At 38.7% G+C, this 24749-nt stretch overlaps 1 protein-coding gene across 1 annotated transcript in view; it reads right to left on the bottom strand.

Annotated features, from left to right (window-relative positions):
* Positions 1-20839: 20839 nt before the first annotated feature.
* The window catches only part of KIF18A (kinesin family member 18A), a 74330-nt gene continuing 70420 nt past the window's right edge, over positions 20840-24749 (bottom strand). The window contains exons 16-17 of the mRNA XM_037040422.1: positions 23454-23563; positions 20840-21476 (exon numbers count right to left, since the gene is read on the bottom strand). Coding sequence (XP_036896317.1) covers positions 21394-21476; positions 23454-23563 — 193 coding nt within the window. The 3' untranslated portion in view covers positions 20840-21393. The remainder of the gene's footprint in view (positions 21477-23453; positions 23564-24749) is intronic.

A 24749-nucleotide genomic window follows, 5' to 3' on the forward strand; every position in this document is an offset into this window, starting at 1 on the left:
AGCAAGAAATGTGTCCTTGATTGATAGGCCAATAAAATACCAGTTTTCCATTCTGAACTAAACTGAAAATATAAAAATGCATTGCCTAGCCCTGGCTGGTGTAGCTCAATGGATTGAGTGCGGGCCTATGAACCACACAATCGAGGTTTGATTCTCAGTCAGGGCGCATGCCTGGGTTGCAAGCCAGTTTCCAGCAGGGGACTCACGAGAGGCAACCATACATTGATGTTTCTCTCCTTCTCTCCTTTCCTTCCCCTCTAAAGATAAATAACATATTTTTTAAAAATGCATTGCCCAGACCCCTCACCCCCATTCTCCACCCCAGCTTTGAAGAGATTAGATTGCATTAGAAACATCTTGCCTTGGGAGGCACTAAAAGTTGTGTTTAGCTTTTTGAAGTAGAAGGTTTGCTTTGATCTCTTTTGGGGGAACCTGGGGAGCAACATGCTGGTGCCTTCCATATAGAAATGGAAGAATTAAGTGATCAGTGCTTGGAACCTCACTAGTCCCCAGTAAATGGTCGTTCTGAACTCCCTCCTTTCATCTCCACGTACAGTACCGTGTGCCCCGCTCCTGGGCCACACAGACTGCTCTCCTGCACTGTCAGTGTTTTAGCGCCACATTGGTACCTTTTGTTTCGCTATGTAGCTCTGGAAACCGGTGCAGGGCTTCTCCCCATGAACACACTCGGTAACAGTTTGTTGGATTTCATTGACTAATCATGCAATTGTGAGAATTAGGTTGTGCTCAGAGCCCACATTCATTTGCACATGTGTTTATGTGTGTTCGCATCCCACCATATGCTACAAAGGCTTTAAGAATATTCAAATGAATAGTGTAAATATTATTTCAAAGAAGCTGAAGTTGTAGTTGTTGTTTAAATGGAAGACTGAAAAAAACTACTCTGCCTTTGTGGGGGAACTGCCTCCTTGAACTCTTTGGCTTCTCTCCAATGGCAGCACACATGTTACGTGATGGGTGAAAGCAGGAAATCAGGCCTGGAATCAGGGGACCCAGAACAACCAGGAGAAGCTCAGTGTTCTCTGGGGCATGTTTGACGTGTCCCTGGCCTTGGCCATTGTGGCTTGGTTGGTTGGAGCATCATCCCATAAACCATAGGGTGTGATTCCAGTTAGGGCAACTGCTGAATTGTGGGTTAGGTCTGCCCCTCCCCTCCCCGGCTAGGTGCGTGCGAGAGGCAACCAATTGGTGCTTTTCCTTCACACCTGTTTCTGTCACTCTTTTGCCCCTCTCTAGGGTTAATAAGCATGTGCTTGGGTGAGGGTAAAAAAGTAAAATGTTGTGCTTGTTTTCTTCTAGATAACATTAATTTTCTGGACCAGCCTCTGTTGAACAGTCAGTGGGTATGTCGCCATGCAGTCTCCACCATCTAGAACAATGCAGATGTGGTTTTTGCAGCAGGTGTTTTTCAGTGAAGAGATTGCAGAAGGCAGTCTTCCCAGTGAAGCCAGGTGGGGGCAGGATGACAGGTGACACATGTCTTGTGGATGGATGCCAGCAGGGACAGGAGATGACTGGTGACCAGGCACCCCTGCCAATGTCGTGACACTCAATAAGGTCCCTCATAGATGCGACCACTGACCTGGATGATTCTTCCTGAACTGACCAAAATTAAGTTTCCTGCCACCAAGTTGAATCAAGTTCAGTTATAGGAAAGCTGCATTTCTCTGCTCCTGAGCTTATGAACTGATTTTATTTTATTTTACTTTTTAGGCTCCTTAAGGTTTTGTTTTAATCGTTACTGTATTTTTTTCCATTACCAGTTGGTCCTCTTATACTTGGTACATACATGTAGATAGGTATACACCTTATTTTCTTCTAATTTTAAAGTGATATACACTTTTTGTAGAAATATTGCCTGGCTTGGTTGTCATTGTTTTTCAAGAAAAAATTACTTCATATTTATGTAGACCTTTTTCGTTTAAAATGTATTTTTTCATATTTAATATCTCATTTAATCCTTATGACAACTTAGATAGAAATCTAGCCCCATATTACAGATGAGAAGACAGACTTATAAAAGCAAATGTAAATTCCTTGGAATCACCAGCCACAAATGGGCAGAGCCAGGATCAGGACCCCAGTCTTCCAATTCCAGGGCTGTCTTCTTTTCTTCCCTTCCTTCCTTCTCCTTCCTTCCCCTCCCTCCCTCCCTTCCTTCCTTCTTTCTTTTTTTCTTCTCTCTCTCTCTCACTCACTTTTAGACAACAGAAACATATTGCTGAGAGTTCTGGAGAGTAGAATGTCAAGAAGGTGTCAGCATGGTCTCCTTCTGGTGAGGGCCCTCTTCCTGGCTTATAGCCAGCGCCTTCTTGCTGTGTCCTCCCTCACGTAGAGGAAGGGGCTCGGGATATCTCCGAAGCCTTTTTTAGGGCACTAACCCCATTGGTAAAGGTTGTGTGCTCATGACTTACGCACCTTCACAAACCCCTTCTTACCAACACCACCACGTTGGGCTTTAGGATTTCAGCATGTAAATTTGGGGGGAGGGCACAAACCTTCAGATAATAGTATTCTTTCTGATCCCTCACAAGAATCATTCTGAACAGTCCACTCATGACAATGCATAGCAAAGCAGTTAACCCTACCACTACTACTGCTACTAGCTCTCCTCTATGAGCAGTTCTATCCTACATGCCAGCACTCTGATTAAGGATTGACATTTTTGTCCCGTCAAATTCTCCCAACAACTCAAACGTATAGGAAGTAACATGCATTATCTCCCAGCATCTCATTCTTCTGAAGTCAGTGTTAGGTTCAGTGATAGAAGTGACAGCATCAAAGGGAAGCCCTTAATAGTGGTTTGGTTGCTGGAAGAGACATTTTTCTCTCATGGATAAGAAGAAGCAGGAGATGTGTAGTATAGGATACTACAGTGGTCATTCTGCTAAGACCAAGAGTATCAGCTCAAGGATGAAGCCTTTAGGATGAAAGGCAAAAGAGAGAGAGAGAAAAGGGCAAGACCCTGGGCCCATTGCAACATCATAGTGCTGCTGGATTAAACCTTACCTGAAGGTCATATTACCTCTTTCATTTACATAAATCAATAAATTCCCTTAATTGTTTAATCCAGCTTGAGGGATTTTGGTGTTGTTCTTTGCAACCTAAAGTATCCTAACTAATCCAGGTAGATATTATTTAGTAGCTGTGTGAACTTAAAGCAAATATGGAATCTCTGCTTCTTTTCCTCATCTGTTGATTGAGAATAATACTAGAACTTATTTCTGGAATTATTATGCAAATAAAGAGATAATGTAGATAAAATATTAAGTACACATAGTAAGAAACCTATGTACATGTGTATGCTACTATTATTTCCAGACACAATAAAAGAATGAGGACTGTAATTACTTTAGGTCAGATCTGAGGTGCCTAACCATATTTATTCCCATGGCAACTCTCAGATGCCTTTGTTACCACACATATGTACTTTGATATTGTTAGATCGAGGCAGGCCTAGGAGGAATGAAAATCAACAGGCGAGAAAATGGCCCCGTGGGAAGCTGCCTGCAGACCCTCCCCAGGAAGATTAGGGTCTGGGGTCGGCTTATCCGGCACAACAGGATGCAGCTTTCACTCAGCAACCAGCTCTAGCCAATCAAACTCTGATACCCCAACAGCAGGTGTTTGTGTTTAAAAACCCTGATCTAAGAACAAGTGAGCGAGTCCCAACCCCCCGTGGTTGGCTCCACTTTCCCTCTTATTCCCCACTAATAAACCCTGCTCTCCATAGCTCGCTGCATCTATCCAGTTTCTTGAGTGACTACAACCTAACAGATATTTGTTTACTGGGAACTTTTAGTATCTAGAAGGCAAGACTATGTCTTAGTATTCTTTGCATCCACCTCAGTGCCCAGCTTTGTGCCAAACATCTAGCATGTGTTTGACAGAAGTTTGTGGAACTGAAGAATGGAGTTGTGTGAAAGGATCCCCCCAAAAGAGAAAGATAGGCAAGGATAAGAAAAGGTATACCTGATGAAACAGGTGTCAGGAGTGGCCGGGGGGGGCGGGGACCGGAGCACAGGGGGAGCGATTTGGCTTGGGTAGGGGGGTTGTTCATAATCAGTGGGATCCAATTTCTGCTCCCAAATGGCTATCATCACATTTCTTTTAGGGTTACACACACAGCCAGGCACGAAATATTTCCCAGTGATTATTACCAAGGCAAGGCCTGGGAAACACATTTGTAAAAGAAAGAAAAACCACAGTGAACTTTCCTCCAAGAGAGCTGGGACCAGCATCTGTGTTTATGTTCTAGATTAAACTGCATATGAATTTGAAAGAGAGAATTCTAATTTGTCATACAATATTAATCTTTACTACATAATACTGTCGAACAGAGCAGCTCCAACTGAGAAATGAGTTGCTAAAGGTCTCCAGTTATATAAATAATAGTGGTAGTAAATATCTTGATATTATCTACTGGTATTTTTAGAAATATTTCATTTTTTTCTTCATCAAAAGTTATGTCGAGGGTAACAAAGTATGTATTGTTACTTCCCTTTAAACGTGGATTAGTCATGCATTCGATTATCTGGAGTGGACCAAATTCAAGGCTACTATTGTTAATGAATTAAGAGGCAGCAATAATGTTCCAGGCACAGGCCTCGCCCTGGGGACACAGAGATAAACGAGTCAGAGGCTCTGTCCTCATAGAAATTACATGTTTTATTACCTCAAACCCAACTAATTGAAACTTGTCTGTAGTCAAGTTTAAGGAGAAAGAAGGCTGAAAAGATGAGGTCATCTTGAGGGTTCTGAATTTTTTGCATCAGTGGGGCATCTCCTGGGGGCTAGTCCACACTGAGCCCAGACTTCTACATGAAGGGATGCGGGGAAGCTTACTCTGTCCATTGCTGTGATGGCCCAGGGTTGCCATACAATCCCCTCAGGTTGCACGAGTGAGCACATGCCCCCTCCCCTTGGAGATCTGAAATGTGTGTCAACAAAAAGCTCAACAGAAACACCTGTGAACCTCTCCTGGGGGTCAGGTGTCTGCAACTGCCCAGGAGTGATCTCGGCGCCCTTGTTTCTGTCCTTCAGAGGACCTGTTTCTGATCTGGACCCTGTGTGGGAAGTGACTTGTTTTGCCAGAGGGAAGTTACATTTCTTTCCCAAGCTCTCCCACAACTGCTCCCTTACTCCTCTCTGCCCTCTCCATTGCCAAGGCTCCTGTAGGTGAGAAAACTCCCACTGCAGAAACAAAGCTGCAGCATGATGCCAGCGTGGATGGATGGGAGCAACATTTTGGGGGCTCAACATCAGTAAACAAAGACTTAGAAATCAAAGATATACCTTAAGGACAAAATGGTGGGCAAATGCATCAGCAAAGTCCAAGCCTCAGTGGAAAGACCCCCAAAGAAGTGGCGCACATCCCAGCACTGGAGCTGTGCATGTGACTGGAGCACAGTTCCTGGAGGACGATGAAGACTGTCCCAGGTAAAAAGTTGGTTATCACCAACGTCCCGATATGGGTCATTCATTCAAGGTGGACTGGGTGCCAGGTGCTATGTCAGTGTTCTACATGCTCGATCCATACTTCCCTCAACTTGATACAAGAAAACCCATTTGAGAGCATGGCTGTTGTTATCTTCACCGTATTGGTACAGGGAGTAAGACTCAAAGAAGTTCAATGACTACGCAGGATTTCATGGCCGGAATTCAAAGTCGTGTCAGTCTAACTGAGTTTGCTTATAACCACTGTGCTCTCTACTTCCTTAGCAGGGAGAAACAGGAAGCTGGTGGCAGAATCCTTTGTGGATCTTCGGTGATCTGTTGTGTGTATTTTACACTACGTTGTATGTAGTTGCAAGCCATACAGCATGGTTTTTATTCCATAGGGTGTATGCAGCCAATCACAAAAAGGCCCCTGTCCTTTCATAAAATATAACTGCAGAACAGTACCCGCAACACTCCTGGAGGTAAAAGACAAACAAAAACATTTCAGTGAGTAACTGGAAGCCATGAAAACTGGGACATTGCTTATTTTTAACACAATCAACTAAAAACGGTGAACTGAAAGAAGCAATAATGCAAATTAAGGATCCAAACATTTGAATTAACAGGAGTGAAAGAATGAAAAAAAATGAGAGAAAAACACTTAAATATATACAGGCCAAGCATGTATTTAATTGGAATCCCAGAGGAGTGAAGAGAAAGAAAAGGCAAATGTTATCAATTACTTTATTGATGCTGAGACGGGAAGCAGTTATCAATTCTCATTGCCTGTGCATTAGACTATCAAAAGTGTCAAAACTTTCAGAGTGGGGTCAGTGGCTTGCAGGACAGTCCCAGAGACGACAGTGGAGTATTCTCTTCACAGGCTAGGAGACAGATAGTTGTGTGGAGGGGGTGAAGGATTTCAGTCGGATATGTTTTACAGTATTTTTCCAAAGAGAAACCAGTAGTAGGTTAGTTCTACATAATTTCCAAGCCAGATTAAGAGCCCACCACTGGTGGCTCCTAGTTCTTCATGGAATCTTTGAAAAAATGCAGTACCATCAGTAGCTAACTGAGAGGACTTCTTCACGGGAAGAAGTTTTAGGAATACCTGTGTTGGTATTGTATTTTTAAAAATATTTTCCTTATTGGGTATTGTAATGGTTAATTTTATGTGTCAACTCCTCTGGACCAGTGTGCAGATATTTGGTCAAACATTATTCTGGATGTTTCTGTGAAGGTAATTTGGATAAGATTTATGCTTAAATGAGTGGTCTTGGAGTCAAGTAGATTGCCTACCATAATGTGAGTGGGCCTCATCCAACCCACTGAAGGTCTGAATAGGCCCACAACTTTCCAGGATCTAAGCAAGAAGGAAGTCCCCGGCAGACTGCCTTTGGACTTGAACTATGACTCTGCAGACAGGGTCTTCAGAGTCAGAGCTTTCTGACAAAGTATTCTGTCACTGGAGCTGAGCTATCTTTGCAGAGATTAATTTCCTATTCAGTAAAACGTTCAGGAAGAGGCAGCAATTCAATAGAAGGGATCCCAGCGCCGCGTGGAAGGGTGGATGAGGAACTCCTAACGTTCCTTCTCACTCTAAGGTTCTAATGTTAGTTCTCAACAACGAGTGTCCAAATCAAAAAGGCTTTAAATCAAAAACTCCTTTAAAACAGTTTTGCGTCCCAAATTCAAATGACCACAACATCCCGCTTCCTCAATCTGACTGAGGTTATACTGAGCAATTAGACATAATAGTTGTTTTATCTGATTTCTACTCAGGAAAGGAAAACATTTCATTGATATACAAAAATGTGATGATTTTTTCTTTCTTCTATGAGTCAATAGACTTGGTAAAGAATCTAGACCTTTAAATAAATTGAAGTAGTAAACTTACACAAGATGTATAAGTTGTCTAATGTGCAGCGGAAGTTTCAATGGAGCAGAAGAAATAAGTTCTTTGCCAAAAACGTCCCGTAAACAATTACATTTAAACTGTAGTTGGTTATTTAATAATCTTGATATTATGTAGGAAAGTACACTATGTTATGATGTGACTTTTTTTTTTTAAGATTTTATTTATTTATTTATTTTTAGAGGGGAAGGAGAGAGGGAGAGAAACATCAATGTATGGTTGCCTTTTTGTGCATCCCCTGCTGGTAGTTAGCCTGCAAGGAACCGGTTTGCAACCCAGGCATGTGCCCTGACTGGGAATCGAACCGCGATCATCTGGTTCGCAGGCCCGCGCTCAATCCACTGAGCTACGCCAGCCAGGGCTCTGATGTGACTTTTTAAAATTTCAAGAAAAGGTATTATTTTCTTTTTAAAGTCAATCTGTAGGGCTAAAACGAGAGCCTTGCCAAGAGGTCCCTCTGCCCACACGGAGGGGACACATGGCTTACAGCCCTCAGGCCGTGTGACTCGCTCACACTAGAGAGATGGAGAGCATGTGACCCAAGCCACTCTGGGGAAGTCAGAACATGTTTTAAAAGGTAACTGTAAGCAATAAATCACTTTTTTATTTCCGGTAAAAAATATTCAATATGCCATTTGTACGGCTTTAGAATTGTGTTTCTCTGAATTAAGCAATTTACTTCCCTCTGGGAAATGCCAAACATGAATCATAACAGGAACTGTTGTTGAATTTCTTGAACACGGGAAAACATAGGACCAGGTTCTGTGTTAGAATTTGGGGTACAGGGGTGAACAAATGCAAATTCTCTCAGATATTAGATTTTATACATAGTCTTATTGTCATGAATATCACATGTCTAAAATGTAATGGAATATGAAACACTGATTTATTCTTTTTAAGTGAGATCATTTCTTTTCTGTTTTTCACACTCTAAACAGAAACAGCTCATCCCCAAGAAATGCAAGCTAATTCACAAATAAGCCAATGGGTTCTGCCCAACATTTATGGCCCTACAACCCTATTGGACTATTGGCTCTGATTTTAGTTGAGGAAAATAAATATAAATGACCTCCCTGAACCTTAGGTGTATGAAATCATGTTACAATGCCAAATCTAAGGTTTCAATGTGTGAGTGCCTCATAAATATTTACACATAGGTATTTTTGCAATCACTTTTTTTGTTTACATCTAAGGTATAGGGAGTCTCATGTTTGTATCAATAATTCCTTTACATTTATTTTGACATTTCAACCAGTTATGAATGCTTCTTAATGTACACCTGTGAAGAGGTTGGCTGGCCCTTTCACAAATAGACATGTGTGAATACGAAATGTTTGTTAATGATACGAGTGACTTCATCAGTGTAAAAGTCTGGAGAATTATTTAGGAACCCCACCCTTTACCCCAGCAGTTTTCTTTCTAATAACACTTCTAATTGAAAAATATTCTGTATCAAGCCACTTGAATGCTGAGTTGTAAAATACTAGGTTACATTCCTTCTGGTAATCGATGCTACAATAGATTGCAGAATCTTGAATTTTAAATATGTTTCAGATATAGACATGCTTCAAGGTATCACAGAACTATTCATATCTCAGGATTTATATCGCAAATGTGTTCTATAGATAGCTTTGGGATGGTCACTAAAAAGTAAACATTTATAACATTCACTATACCGAACATGCTTTTCTTATACGAATGTTAAAAATTATTGGCATCCATTTGAAGAACTTGTTAAGCCTCTAAAATTTTGAAGCACCAAGTATCTGGAATATGCCTTGAAGCAACTTCTGTTTACAGACAATGTCTGTAAGATATCCAAATACCACCGTGATATGTTTACAGTATATAAAGGAATTAAATATCAAGTCCTTTTGGGTGTGTATTTCTAAATGAACATTAAATAATTTGGGGGAAAAAGTAAAGATTTTTATTTCTGGTGTATGTCAAAGGAATGATTGCATTCATCTTTGCAGCTCGCTTTTGGTTAGTAGTGACTTTCTCTAATGGTCATTAAGGTCATTGCTGGGAATTAGTTTACTTTTGTAAATGGATTTCACCTGGAAATGTCATTGCTCTGCAATCAACTGTATCCTCTCGGGCCTCTGAGCAATGATGCTAAAACTACTGACAGATGGAGAATTTTGAAATGAGTCCCAACTAATTCTGACAGCCATCACTTCCCACCCCCCTTAGTTAAAAATTAACTTCCAATAGTGGGGAAGAGATGATGAAACCTCCCCAATACCTACAAAAGATGTTTAATATCACGAATTGTTATTCATCATTTCTTTTTTGGGAGGGAGAATGAGTCGAGCTAGGGAGTTATCATGACTACTAAATAAAACCAAAAGCTCATTATATTATACCTTCTAAATTAAACTTACAGTCAGAAGGAAGCAGTCTTCCAGGGAGGGTCATTGTCACAGGAATCGTAAGTATTGTGTTGGTCAAAAGGAGGCACAAAAATTCACCTGCGAGGAGTTTATCTACTTTAATTAGTTCTCAAGGCTTGTCTTTTAAATCTCCCTGTGACGTAGAGAACAGCACCAATACATTTCCTTCAAGAGTCAAGGTCTCAACTTATTTAAAGTATTAAAGAGAGCATCTTCAGCTGGCTGGGCAGCACAAAGTGGTGCTAATTAGGCATTAAAATAAAAAAGGTAAGCGAGAGGGAAGCCTCTCTCATCATCGGCTTTGAAGGCAAGATTACGGACTTGGGACCTTCAGTAGTGTCAAGTGCCTCATTGCTCGAATGACTTATTCTCCGGTGGAAAAGACTCAGGGTGGCTTTGTCAAATCAACAGCCAGATACGTGACTTTGGCAGAAGCATTAGCTTGGAGTTAAACACTGATTTTGGGGAAAACCCACATGAACGATGGCCAAGGTACTGTAAGTACGCAGCATGGCACTGATGGATGTGCCGCCTTTCCCCGTCATGCGTGTCTCCTTTTGATGCCTTTTATCTCCCGGCTTTGCTGCTCATGTGCCGGTGATGGTCAGGCAGAGAAATGCAAGCTCGGTTGATTCCAATTCTTTCCTTTTTTCCTTCTTCAGAGACAAGGAAAAGGATGGAAGAATGTTTATGAAGGAAAATTGGTGGAATTTTGTAAGATCGATAGGTGAAGAACAGTAATATAGAACTTGTATATTTTAGTAAGGTAAAAAATGTAAAAAACGTGGCAGCACTGATCATTGTAACAAAACTGAGTGTGTTTGCACTGAAGATAGAAACTGGAGGACTGGTTGGTACTCAGAAGATGGAACCTAGTGGCATTAGAAAATGTAGTTATGGGTCACCTGTGCACTAGGAGTGATTTCATTCCGAAACTCAGTAGACCATGTTTGAAGTTTCAGCACGTATTGCGGGGGAGAAGAAAATTTCCACTTTCCCCTAGGTCTTCCGGCTGGTCAAATCATTTAAATGATGTAAGACAGATTAACAGGAGAAGATAACCATATTTAATTCTGTAGGGACATACAGGGGTTCCATAAAACTATGGGGCCAGAGGACAAATCACGCTGTTGATACTTCTATGCTATCTTCAGCTAAGGAGAAAGTGGGGTAGTGGTTTGGAAGTTCCAAGGGGAAGAAAGCAATTCAGATGGGGACAGAAAAACAGGTGTTTGGTAGACAAAAGTTTGCTGGACCATCTTTTACAATGGGGCACAGAGGGGCCTTTGATCAGATGGGTCTTGCTAGCTTCCTCCCTATCACACCTAATTCGTATTAAACTGTGTTTATCTGTGACGATCGCTCAGTGCTGGAGCCTGTCCTTTATCTAAATTAGGCAGTTAGTGGGAAGGTCAAAGGTTCTTCCCGAGTATTTTGTTTCTTAAAAAATTACCAGTTTAAAGTAACCAATATCCCAAAGAGGCATATTCTGGGGTGGCAAACTCTGCTCCCCTTCTATACGTATATGGAAGACAGAGGGGGGAGAGAATAAACATGAACTGCTGAGTTTAAGGGACAACTCTGACATGCTAAAAAAAACTTCAGTTTAATTATGGAAAACACTTAAATGAGGCAGTATCTTTGAGAAGTCATATATGTAGTGCACAGAAGCATTTTCTGTTGGGCGGTTTGGGAAAAAGAAATCCTTCACATCTCTTTTCTGGTTCAAAACCAATTGAGTAGACATGAGGTCTGGATGGGAGTAGTAACAGCATATGAGCTTTCTACCACTTCCCCCAGGTTTAGATCTTAGGATTCTTACCCAGTCAGCCCCATGAAGGAACATGGCTTGCCAGATACTCTTGCGTGAGCAAGAATGAAAATGCAGAGGACAGTGGGACCCTTGGTGTGTTTCCGGACACTGGTTGTTTACTGCATGTAAGTAAAAACTGAGAGAACATAGCCATTAAGAAGACAGGGTTTTAAGAAAACGTAGCAAGAGATGAGGCTATACATTAATTATAGAAGTAAAATTCTACACTTTAACCCAACCTAGGAGAGCAATGTGGAACAATGGATGTTGTGGTTTTACTATCCCAGATTAAACAATAGGCTTGGGGCAGAAAAAAATAGGTGTACAAAGAAGCAGCTCTCTTTCCTTTCAGAGAGCAGCAATATTGAATAATGTTTCTATTTTGTGAGTTAATGGAGGACTATATTAGGTACACACACATGTAATGATCGAGAAAATTTTTCTTCCTATACTATTCTGACTTTTTCTGCTTGTATTATTCAAAACTCAGTTGCAATTGTCAGAAAATCAACTAAAAGTGGCTGAACACACAAAAACCTGTACATGAATTTTTAAAAAGATTTTATTTATTTATTTTTAGAGAGAGTGGAAGGGAGGGAGAGAAACACCAATGTGTGGTTGCCTCTCTTGTGCCCGGTACTGGGGACCTGACCCGAAACCCAGGCATTGGTATCAAACTGGCAACCCTTTGGTTCACAGGCCAGCACTCAATCCACTGAGCCACACCAGCTAGGGAATGAATGTTTTATAGTGGTTTTATTCATAATGGTCAAAAAGATGGAAACAGCCTAATAGCTTTCAAAAAGTGAATGGTTGAATGAATCACAGTATATCCACATCAGCAATAAAAAGGAATGAACTACTGATACACATATCGAGTCCTAATCAAAGAACTTTTTTTCTGTCATGTCACTAATCTTCATTATATCGCACATTTTCCCTTGCCATCTGTTTGAAAGTATGAGAATGAACTTCTTTAAAAAAATTATGATCACTGGCTTAGTTTGTCTCAGATAGCATGCTTTAGGTACACACACATGTGTGGCAGAAATATCTCAGAACCAACCTTTCCTGACAGCTCTTAACGTGATGGACTAATCCCTATAGTGGTTGTTATGTAGAACTTGCCATTTACATGGCTTGAGTGGTTTGTTAAATGATGTTCACTCTGAGAAGTATGGACTAGCTGTCAACTATGGCCTTTTGGGGGAAGTTACAGGGAAGAACTTAGTATCCTTATTACATGCATATGTCAAAAACAAATGTCCTATGCTGATTCGTGAAACACAAGATTATATTTGTCTTAGTGTCTAAGTTGTGTCTTCAGACTTTGAAGTCTTAACACAGAAACATTCAAATATAAACCAGTGATTTTTGTAAGATATCTTGGAGTATTTGCCAGCCAATTTCAGGCGAGTTGTGAAAATGCGACAAAGAATGTGATATTGTGATTATAAAAGACACAAAATAGTCCTTGAAAAAAATCAGTCTATAGGGTTTGCAAATATTTTCAGTGATAAAACCTTTATTAATCCGTTACCAGTAAGAATTTAAATTGCTTTTGATATGAACAATATGAGCTAAATATAATTTATTTATAATTATAAAAAGCATTGAATCTTTCCTCAATTAAATTACCAAATCACAGGTGACCATGGGCATGGAACTTGTTTCCTATAGTACAGGCTTTTGTAGTCACCCATATGCCGGGTACCAGCCCAACCGCAGGTGGGTGGGTGTATTATACAGAGTTAACAGCAACACTTTATACAAAAACCTGAGTTCAAAATCCCAGCTCGGCCACTGTCTAATTGTGAGATCTTTGGCATATTACTTAACTTTTCTAAGAGTCTTCTTGTTCTTAAACAAAAAAAAAAAAAAAAAAAAAGTTGTATATAAACCATCATCTGAAATACTCATGGCTAGGACATCAGACCAAAATATTTTGTTTTAGAAAGGCAACATAATACGTCGGAGAGGTCTGTCTAGAAAGTATCCAGCCATGCAATATGCTCAATAGAGACATTTATTGAAGAACCTACAAGATACAAGAAACACTGTACACAGAAAAAAAGACACCTCATTCCCATGCAAAGTCAGCACCTTGGGACCTCACACCGTCCTCTCAGCATCTCTTCCACGGTTCAAAACTCAGTCCCTTGTTGGAATCTCTATCTGCTGCCCCGTTGTATTTTCCTGAATCTCATCAACTGTATGAAATCTCTTCCCTTTTAAAGGTAATTTTCGTTTTTAACAAAGCCAGAAGTCTCAGGGCACCAAATCTGGGCTGTAGTGGGGCTGAGTTACCTGGGTAATTTGATGTTTTGCCAAAAAGTCTGCAGGAGATGAGATGTGATGTCATGTGGGCGTGTTGTCCTGATGAAACTGCCAACCACCAGTTGTCGATAGCTGTGGCCATTTTTGTTGTATTGATTGTATCTCTCAACCGACAAAGAACATTGAGGTAATACTCCCTATTAATTGACTTTGAGGGGTTGTACTAGTGATGGACAATACCTTCCCAATCAAAAAACACAGTTAATATGGTCTAGACCTTGCTGTGACTTTGCTGTGCCTTCTTTGGACATGAAGAACCAGGCAACTTCCACGAGGACCGCTGAGCCTTCGTTTCCAGATCTTAGCAGTAGACCCACAATTCCTCTCTGGCTATGAACTCTTGATGAAATCTGGTTCATTGGTGGTGGTTTGAACTAGGTCATTAGAAATGGCAGCACATGTTCCTTCTGTTCTGGTAGCAGAAGCCCCAGAACGAATTCTGCCAAGACATGCTTCATGCCAAGATCCTGCATCCAAACCTCACACACAGTAGTTTTGGGAATCCCCAGATCAGCTTCTGGTTCTTGCACTGTCAGTGTTAAGATCTTTGTTGGCTTCAGCCTGTACACGTTCAACATTCTTAGGTGTTCTGCTTGTTGCAGTCCTTCCAGAACGTAAATCACTTTCAAAAGATTCTCAACCATCGTTGAAGCATTTATGCCACATTTTTTTATTTGTGCTGAACTCATTGCATTGTCCTCAAAAGCCTTACTAATCATCTGAATAGTTTCCACAGAGGAATGTTCAAGCTTTACACACAATGAATGCAGCTTCATTGTACTACTTGCTCAGTCATTTTGCATGTGACGGCCAAACCGTACAGATGCTCACTCAAAGGGGTCTACCGCAACCCCCTGACTAGTACAGTCGTAACCGTTCATGTGCACATACCTTGGCTGCAAGGTTCCATCGATGTCACACAAACCATTATCGTAATATTAACAATGGCTGGATTTTGTTCCAGACAGACCTCATATACTGTTCTTTTTTAATTTAAACTTTATTGTACTGTTGTCCATTAACCATTGTTTAGTCCCCTTAGACCTTCCTCTTCCAGGAATTACATTGTTGTCCATGTCCATGCCTACTTTTACCTTTTCGCTTCATCCTTTCACCTGCTTACCTCCACTCCATTAGCTGTCATCTGTTCTCCATCTATGAGTCTGTCCTCATGTTCCTTGTTAATTTAGTTTGTTCATTGAATTCCACATGTGAGTGAAATCATGTATCTATTGTTCACTGACTAGCTTATTTCACTTAGCATCCATACTATTGCAAAGGGTAAACTTTACTTCCTTTTTTATGGTCGAGTAGTATACCATTGTGTAAATGTTCCATAGTTCTTTTATCCACTTATTAACTGATGGACACTTGGGCTGCTTCCATATCATAGTTATTGTAAGTAATGCTGCAATGAACGTAGGGGTGCTTATGTTTTTTCAAGTTAGTGTTGTGGGTTCTTTTGGATATATTCCCAGAAGCGGGACAGTTGGGTGAAAAGGCAGCTCCACTTTTAATTTTTTGAGGTATCTTCATATTGCTTTCTCCAGTGGCTGCACCAATCTGCATTCCTACCAACAGTGCAAAAGGGTTCCCCTTTCTCCATATCACCAGCACTTGTTGATTTATTGATGACAGTCCCTCTGACAGGTGTGAGATGGTATCTTAATATGGATTTAAATTGCATTCCTCTGATTAGTGATGTTGAGCCTATCTGTATGTCCTCTTTGCAGGAATATCTATTCAGTTCCTTTGCCCACTTTCTTAATTGGATTGTTTGCTTTTTTGGTGTTTTTAAGTACTTTATAATTTTGAATATTAACCCTTATCAGATGTATTGGTATGTTCTCCCATTCTGTGTGTTGTCTTTTTATTTACTTGATGATTTCTTTTGCTGTGCAAAAGCTTTGTTTAATGTAGTCCTATTTGTTTATTTTTTTGTTTCCCTTGCCCGGGAAGATATATCTGAAAAAAAAATTTGCTATGAGCAATGTCCTAGATTTTGCTGCCTGTTTTCTTCTAGGATTTTTATGATTTCAGGTCCACTATCCATTTCATGTCCAGTTTATTAGCATAAATTACAAAATTTCATTTTGAATATATTCTTGTGTGGTATAAGAAGATGGTCTAGTTTCATTTTTCTGCATGTATAATTTTCCCAACACCATTTACTGAATAAACTATCTTTAGCCCATTGTATGTGATTGCTTTCTCTGTCATATTTTAATTGACTACAAAAGTGTGGGTTTATTTCAGGGTACTCTATTCTGTTCCATTGATCTATGTGTCTGTTTTTACACCAGTATCATGCTGTTTTGATTACTATTGCATCATAGTATAGTTTGATATTAGGTAGAGTGATTCCTTCAACTTTGTTCTCTCTCTGGATTGCTGTTGCTATGCAGGGCCTTTCATAGTTGCATGTCAATTTTTGAAATATTTGTTCTAATTCTGTGAAACACCTCATTGGAATCTTGATAGAAATTGTGTTGAATCTATACATTGCTTTGGGTAGTATGGACACTTTAATGATGTTAATTCTTCCTATCCATGAACATGGTATTTGTATCTGCTATTTCTTTTTTCAGTGCCTTATGATTGTTTAAGTGCAGGTCATTTACATCTTTGGTTAGGTTTATTCTGTGATATTTAATTTTTTTGTAGCAGTTGTGATGAAATTGTTTTCTTAATTTCCCTTATGTTAGTTCATTATTAGAATGACCTATGTATATAAAATGTATATAAAAATACAACTGATCCTGCTACTTTGCTGAATTCACTTACCAGTTCTAGTAGTTTCTCGGTGGAACCTTTAGAGTTCTCTATGTACAATATCATGTCATCTGCAAATAATGAATTTTACTTCTCCCTTTCCAACTGGATGCCTTTTATTTCTTCTTGTCTGAAAACGGTGGCTAGGACTTCCAGTACTTATGTTGAATAAGAGAGGTCAAAGTTGACATCCCTGTCTTGTTCCTGACCTTAAGGGCAATACTTGTAGTTTTTGCCCATTGAGTATGATGCTAGCAGTGGGTTTGTCATATACGGCCTTTATTACGCTCATGTATATTCCCTCTAATCCCACTTTTGTGAGAATTTTATCACAAACGGATGCTGGATTGTATTAAATGTTCTTTCTGCCCTTTTGCTATGATCATGTGATTTTTACCCTTCATTTTGTTTATGTGGTGAATCACATATATCAATTTGTGTTTGTTGTACCAACCTTGTATTCCTGGAACGAATCACACTTGGTGTTCGATCTTTTTGATGCATTGCTGTATTTGGTTTGTTAGTATTTTGTTGAAGATTTTAGCGTCTATGTTCATCAGGGATATTGGCCTATAATTTTCTTTTTGTAGCATATTTATCTGGTTTTGGAATTAGGATAATGCTGGCCTTGTAAAATGAATTTGGGAGGCTTTCCTCTCCTTGAATTTTGTGAAATAGTTTGAGGAGAGGTGTTAGTTCTTCTTGGAATGTTTGGTAAAATTCACGCGTGAGGCCATCTAGTCCAGAGCTTTTGTTTATTGGGAGTTAAAAAATTTTTTTTTACTGTTTCAATTTCAGTAGGTGTAATCTGTCTTTTCATGTAATCTGAATCATTCTGATTTAGTTTTGGAAGATTGTATGTTTCTAGGAATTTATCCATTTCATCCAGGTTGTCCAATTTGTTGGCATATAGTTATTCATACTTGCTTACTTACAATCCTTTGTATTTTTCTTGGTGTCAGTTATTATTTCTGCTCTTTCATTTCTGATTTTATTTATTTGGTTCCTCTCTTTTTCTTGATGAGTGTGGTTAAGGGTTTGCTGATCTTGTTTATCTTTTCAAAGAACCAGCTCTTGGATTTATCGATCTTTTTCATCATCTTTTTTTTTTAGACTTTTATTTCTGCGCTGATCTTTATTCTTTCCTTCCTTCTCCTCACTTTGGGCTTTGTTCTACCTTTTAAAGTTTGTTTAAATAAAATGTTAGAGTGTTTATTTGAGCTTCTTGCTTTTTGACATAGGCCTGTAATGCTATGAATTTCTGTCTTCGGATTGCTCTCCCAGTGTCCCAGATTTTTGACTGTTGTGTCCTCATTTTTGTTTGTTTCAAGGTATCTTTTGATTTCTTCTTTGATCTTGTCGACCCATTCATTTTTGTTTAATAATGTTATTTAACTTCAATGTCTTTGCCTGTTTTTCAGTGTTTTTCTTGTAATTATTAGTTTCACAGCATTGTGGTCGGAGGTGATACTTGATGATTTCAAACTTCTTAAATTTATTGAGACTTGTTTTGCTGTCCTAACATGTGGTCTATCCTAGAAAATGTTCTGTGAACATTTGAAAAGTACACATATTCTGCTGTTGTGGGATGAAATGCTCTGAATATCAATGTAATCCATTTGACTTGGTGTATTGTTTAAGGCCACTATCTCCTTGTTGACTTTCTGTTAGATCTTCTCATTTATACCAATGGGGTGTTCAAATCCTTGACTATAACTGTAGTTCTGTTGATCTCTTCCTTTGTGTCCATCCAGATTTGCTTTACATCTTTAGGCATTCTTATGTTGTGTGCATAAATATTTACTAGGATTATATCTTGTTGTTGGATTGCTCCCTTTATCATTATGTAGTGTCTCTTACTAAAGCCTTGGTTGTAAAGTATATTTTGTTAGATATAAGTACTGCTATGACAGTTTTTCCCCCTTCCATTTGTATTAAATAGCTTTTTCCATCCCTTTACTTTTAGTCAGTGTGTATCTTTCAATCTGTGATTGGTCTCTTGAAGGTACACACACACACACACACACACACACACGTTTGGGTCTTGTTTTCTTATCCATTCAGGTACCCTCTGTATTTTGGTTGGAGTATTTAAGCCATTTATATTTAAAAAGGTTATCGATAGATATGTATTTAATGCCATTTTATTGTTAAGCTATTTTCCTTTTTTGCTCTTTTTGTTCTTACAGCAAATTCCTTAACATTTGTTGCAGTACTCCTTAACATTTGTTGGTTTGGTGTTAATAAACTTCTTTAGCTTTTTCTTGTCTGGGAAGCTCCTCATTTCTCAATTTTAAGTGATATCCTTGCTGGGTAAAGTAGCCTTAGTTGTAGGTCCTTGCTTTTCTCCACCTTGAATATTTCATGCCACTTCCTTCTGGTCTGAAATGTTTTTTGTTGCGAAATCAGGTGACAGTCTAATTGGTACTCCCTTGTTTGTAACTACCTGCTTCTTTCTTGCAGCTTTTAGGATTCTTTGTCTTTCAGCCTTGTTATTTTAATTATGTCTCAGTGTAGGCCTCTTTGGGTCCAACTTGTTAGGGACTCTCTGAGCTTCCTGGACTTGTGTGTCCTTTTCCTTCACCACATTAGGGAAGCTTTTGGTCATTATTTCTTCAAATAGGTTTTTGATTCCCTTGCTTGCTCTCTTCTTCTGGTATTCCCATGATGTGGATGTTGTTACACTTCATGTTATATTTCCAAAATGTTTCTTAAGCTCTCCTCTTTTAAATTCCTTTTTCTTGTTGCAGTTCTGCCTGGGTATTTTTTTTACCTTGTCTTCCAAATCACCAATTCGTTCCTCTGCTCCATCAAACCCAGTACTTATTCCTTCCAGTGTATTATTTATTTCAGATATTGCAGTCTTCATTTCTCAGTGGTCCTTTTTTATGGTTTCTATGTCTTTATTCATACTGTTGAGTATCCTTATAATCATTATTTTAAACTCTATCTGATAAATTGCTGGCCTCCAGTTTATCTAGTTCTTTTACTGAATAATTCTCTTGTTCTTGAATTTAGGGTCTGTTTCTTTGCCTTAAGATTTCAGAAGCTTCTTTGTATTTTCAGCCTTAGTTGTTAGTTGTTAAACTAATCAGCGATATGCCCTATAGCTGTAATCAGTAGCCTGACTTAACCTCCTCAGGGTCGGGCAGAGTAATTCTTGTGGACAGGGCTACTGCTTCCCCTCAGGTTGAGGCCACTTGGAGAGGAGTGCTCTGCTTAAGAGCAATGGCTCCTGCAGTCTGGGGAATGACTCAGCACAGGGATCCTGGAAGCTGTCCCTTCAGTTCTCTACACAGAGCCTCCAACCTGACTTCCCTCATGTGTCTCTAGTCTTCTCTGGCATCACTTGGCTGGAATCCAGTGTAAGTGGTTACGAATGAAATTTTGTAGTTGGCACTTTAAGAGAGTCTCTGTGTCTCCAGCTATCTCTCCCTGGCAGATAGAAACCCTGCTGCTTTTCATAGCTGGATGTTATCTGGGTTTCTTTCCAGCTCTGGTGCTGCTGACTGGGGAGCCCAGCTTGGGATTTAGACTCCACACTTCTCAGGGGGAACCCAATGGCCCCTGAAATATCCTCTGGAACTTCAGCCACCCCAGAAGCCCAGCCATCCCTCTTGGGCTTCCTTTGCACTCCCTACCAGTCTCATTGTGTTAAAGTGGTTCCTTCTGTTTGTCCTCGGTTATAAGGCTTCTCTCCAGCTGGTGTTCAGTTGGTTATGCCCCATATAGTGTTCTTATATATTGCCACCAGTGGGGTCTAGGGCAGCACCTGATAATCCGACATGAACATTGATGTAGTATAATCAATGAATATTGCTTTGATGGGACAGTTCTCAGGCCACATAAAATCAAAAGTACATGTAACCCAATACTTGTTGTATTCAGAAGATAAACACACCAATCAAGTCAGTAGAATAGGGATATAGAGTAAAGCTGTAGCTCTATGTACTTTGTATAGCAAAAGGAATGCTTACTATCGCTAAGGAAACTATGGATCATTTTCAGACTTTGTTCTAGTGCTACATATCTCGATGTAATATGAAATACAAATCTACAAAATTCACATTTTATATAAAATAGTTCAAAGTGTTTAAGGGGTGGTAATGAGACACAAAAATATGTATTATAATTACAAAATCTACAACTTTAATATACTAAGTGGCATGGAACAATATTAGTATTTTATTCATGAAGGCTATTTAAATAATATTTACAACAACTTTATGGGAACACATATGTACATTTGTACATCAAAGTATTTTTGCAAAGAAAAGTTACATGTATGATTAAAATAATGTAAGACCAAATGTATCCTGAGCCATAATTTTATTACTTCTGAAATCTTATTTTCAAAAAATAGTAAGGATAATTTAGCTCATTATTTTTTTCTAAAATATTCTAATCAACCTGTTGCAGAATAACAAAAATGAGCTACCACTGTGCTGACTTAGGGATTTTAAAAGGCAGCAAATATTTTAGAAATTAAAAACATAAACTTCTCTGTTAAAAATTTTTATTTGCTTAGGATACAAAAGAACAAAAGTGAAAGAATTTCATTTTCTGCTTGTTGAAGCTATATGGTAAACCTAGTTTTAAGGTAGTCTTTTAAAAGAAATTTAAGTTTCTGTAAGGTCACTGGTATCAAACCCTTTTAAAAGCAAAGTTGTCCATTTACTTTCTCTTGATTTTGAAGTGATTTATCTTAGATTTCCTTTTGAAATACTTCTTCCAAACTTTCTGACTATGTTTGGCTTTGCTTTATCGATGCTTCTTTTATATTCTAGAGAAGAAACAAGAAAATTGATCAGTATGATAAAAGCATCATTAAAAAAATTCGCACCATTCATTCTACTTTTAGAAATCCATTTCCCCACATTCCAACAGAAGTTATAGTGCATGCATGCATGCCCACACACACACCTGCAGTTTAACTATTGTTCTTTTTGAACTAATGAAAGACTAATTCTAACAGCATTGTTCTGTTTTTTGTTTGCCTTATAAATTTTTCTCATTCTTTGGATTATCTTCCTAGGGCTTCTTAAACTTCCACATTTTTCCAATTTATAAGTATCATTTGAATCTAGTATGTCCTAAAGTGCCGATCCTGGTCCCATAGCCTGTTTACCACCACCTCCCAAATGTGATCTACTTGTGCTACTTCATCAGCCTATACAGTGATTCTCTACTCAACAGAGGGCCACAGCAGGCTGCCAGTCACCCTCTTTAGGGACCGGTCTACTCTGTTCTCCATTGTCTTGGTCACATTAAGTTTCTTGGTCACATACTCTCCTGATACTCTTTTTTATTTCTCTAACTGTGCAGTAAACAGTAGTTACCTCCCTTTCCACTATGCTCCTTGGTTTTTTGTTTGTCAATATTGGAGAATTCAGTTGAATATATTCTAAGGAAGCCAATTACAGTTCTCTTACTTTTTTAGTAATTATCCTAATGTACCCAAATTACTAACTTCCCTAAATTAATCTCTTCCTAAGTGCTCCCTTATCCTTAACACAGCATCTTTTAACTTAGCTGTAGCTCTTCTTTCCTCTTTGGCAAGTACTGTAGTTTAGTATCATCTCCTACCTTTTTCTGCATTCATCTTTTTTACGCATGAGACATTTGATGCATTTTACACTAGTATTAGAAAACCAAATATTTCTTATTTAGAATTATCATAAATTTGTTATGTTGTAGAATCATAATTTCTTTAAAAATTTCTAAGGAGACCCATGGGGGAGTGTATGTTTATACCAGCTGCATATACACATTGTTAAGCATGATTAAATATGGCATGTTAAACGAAAATCATAGTAACCTTACTTTCCAGGGTTTTACTGAGTTTTAAATTTGCCCCCAAACATTTCCATTGAACCTAAGGTAAACAAGTACCCCTGGCTACCACAAGAAGTAAGGATTTATCAGTATAGTTTAACAAAGCCATTGCTAAATTTTTACTATTGTAATAAAAGAGCATCACCAGAAAAAAGTAACAACAGTTTTCATAGAAACACTCATGATCTTTAGATTCAAAGTGCTAGAATTTTAAGTTCCTTTAGAGAAGAAGCCAAACAAAAATCTTAATGATTCCTGTATTCATTACAGAACCTAGCACATAGTGAATGTGTAGTAAACAAATACTTTCTGAATGAAGTCTTAGGAACTCTAGTTCCAAAGAAAAAGAAGTCTGGACGCCAAAGCCTAGAAACTGACCGACACTATATACCTCTAGTTTTACTGAAGATGTGGCTGTGCTGATGTGAACTCATGTCAGCTCTGATATGTAACTAAGTACAGAATGGAGCCTGGCTATAACTGCACAAATGAGTCAGAGGCCAAGTTATTAAAAAAAAAAAACAGGCTAATGAAAAAATTTCAACTAGATATAGTTTATTGGCAAAATTTATTTAATCACTAACCTAGTAAAGAATACATTTAGCTAATTAGTTCAATTATTAGTTAAATTATTTACCACTTCTTCTGCCATGTGAAGCAGTATGGATAACAAAGAGGGTGCAGAATACAGCACGAGGAGATGCGGTTCTCAGTTATGGCCCCACTGTGAAGTACCTGTGTAGTCTAGTGTTTCCAATTTAGTGTCTTAAGTTTTCTTATCTGTGACATGCATAATCACACTTACCACGTAATGAAAGTGATGAGTAGATAAAAGATTCGGACGAAAACACTATAAAAATGTAACATATTATACCTGTGTTAGGTAATCATGTTATTAAATATCAAAGTAAAAGCTCAGACATACCAACTGCTGGTCCATTTTCTTGTAAGAGCTTATTGCTTGAATTATCTTGTCGAACACGTTTGGCAAATCCAGAATTTTCTTCAGCAGTTAGCAAAGTATTTGATGCAGAACTTGAGAGGAAAATTTTTATTTTAGTTTAGCATGTTTTATAGTTCTAAGTTCTAATACATAGTTTTACATGCAATAAAGACAAAAGAAAAAAGTAAAATACGAAATACTAAGTTGTTAAATCCCGTAGGAGTAACCGGAGGTACTAAATACAGTTTTGGCCCACTGGGAAATTTAGCTCTGTATGATTTTAATGTTTATTCAAAATCAGAGATTTTGGTTGTAGGTGTATGTAACAATGTTCACACAACATTGCCTGGGGCTCTGCTGGAGCACCAGCAAGCTCGGCTACTCAAAGCGCAGTGCCAAGGAGCACACTACAGGAGGTGAAAAATGGGCTCCTACTACAGTGTGGAGCAGGAACCCTGCTCTGGGGAATGTAAATAAGTGAGATTGTTTGGAAATCTTGTTTTTAACTCAAAACACTATAACAGCCTGAAAGTCTGTCTGATGATTGCAATTACAGAAACTGAAATGAAAAGAATGACCTATTTTCATTTGTTTAATCTTCAAAAGTTCATATCAATTTCATGTTATTAATGGGTCAAACATTAGCTCAATTTTGAATCAACACATTAAACACCTATTAATGGCTTCATATCACAGGACATATAAATAAGTAAGGTACAAACAATTCCTGTCCTGAAAACTTATATAATGGATATGTGGTGGGGAGGGGGAAGAACAACACAAATACATAAAATAAAATAAGACAGAGTTAAAAACAGTGCCACGGGTTTTCAAACTATAAGAAGCTGTAGGTTCCTGAGTTTAGAAGATGAAAGAAACACAAGATATTTTGTGGATGAGTTTGATCTGTGCCTGGGAAAAGAGCAATCCCAGTCTTTGAAACCCTAGAGAGGATCAAGTTTTAACAAAAAAATTAACGGATCCAAATAAGAGAATTTTAGAGAATTTCTGGCTCATAAAAATATATACCATTTTACAAACTGATATTAATTTGACAGCCAGACTAACAATCGGAGGCTTCCCTTTTATGGCAACAACGTGCTCTTCTGGCAATTCTAACCGTGTGGTAAACTGACGTGGGTGTGTGTTTATGGAACAGGGAGACGATGAGTTAGTTGTATGTTCATTTAAAGTAGTCAGAACTGACAATTTAGTGTAACAGTGAAGAAAAATAGGCATGAGCACAGTGAATGCTGTGAAAAATAACTCACCCAATGT

The sequence above is a fragment of the Sturnira hondurensis genome, unplaced genomic scaffold, assembly GCF_014824575.4.
Source record: "Sturnira hondurensis isolate 20B ecotype Veracruz unplaced genomic scaffold, ASM1482457v3 Scaffold0002638, whole genome shotgun sequence".
Classification (NCBI taxonomy): Eukaryota; Metazoa; Chordata; class Mammalia; order Chiroptera; family Phyllostomidae; genus Sturnira; species Sturnira hondurensis.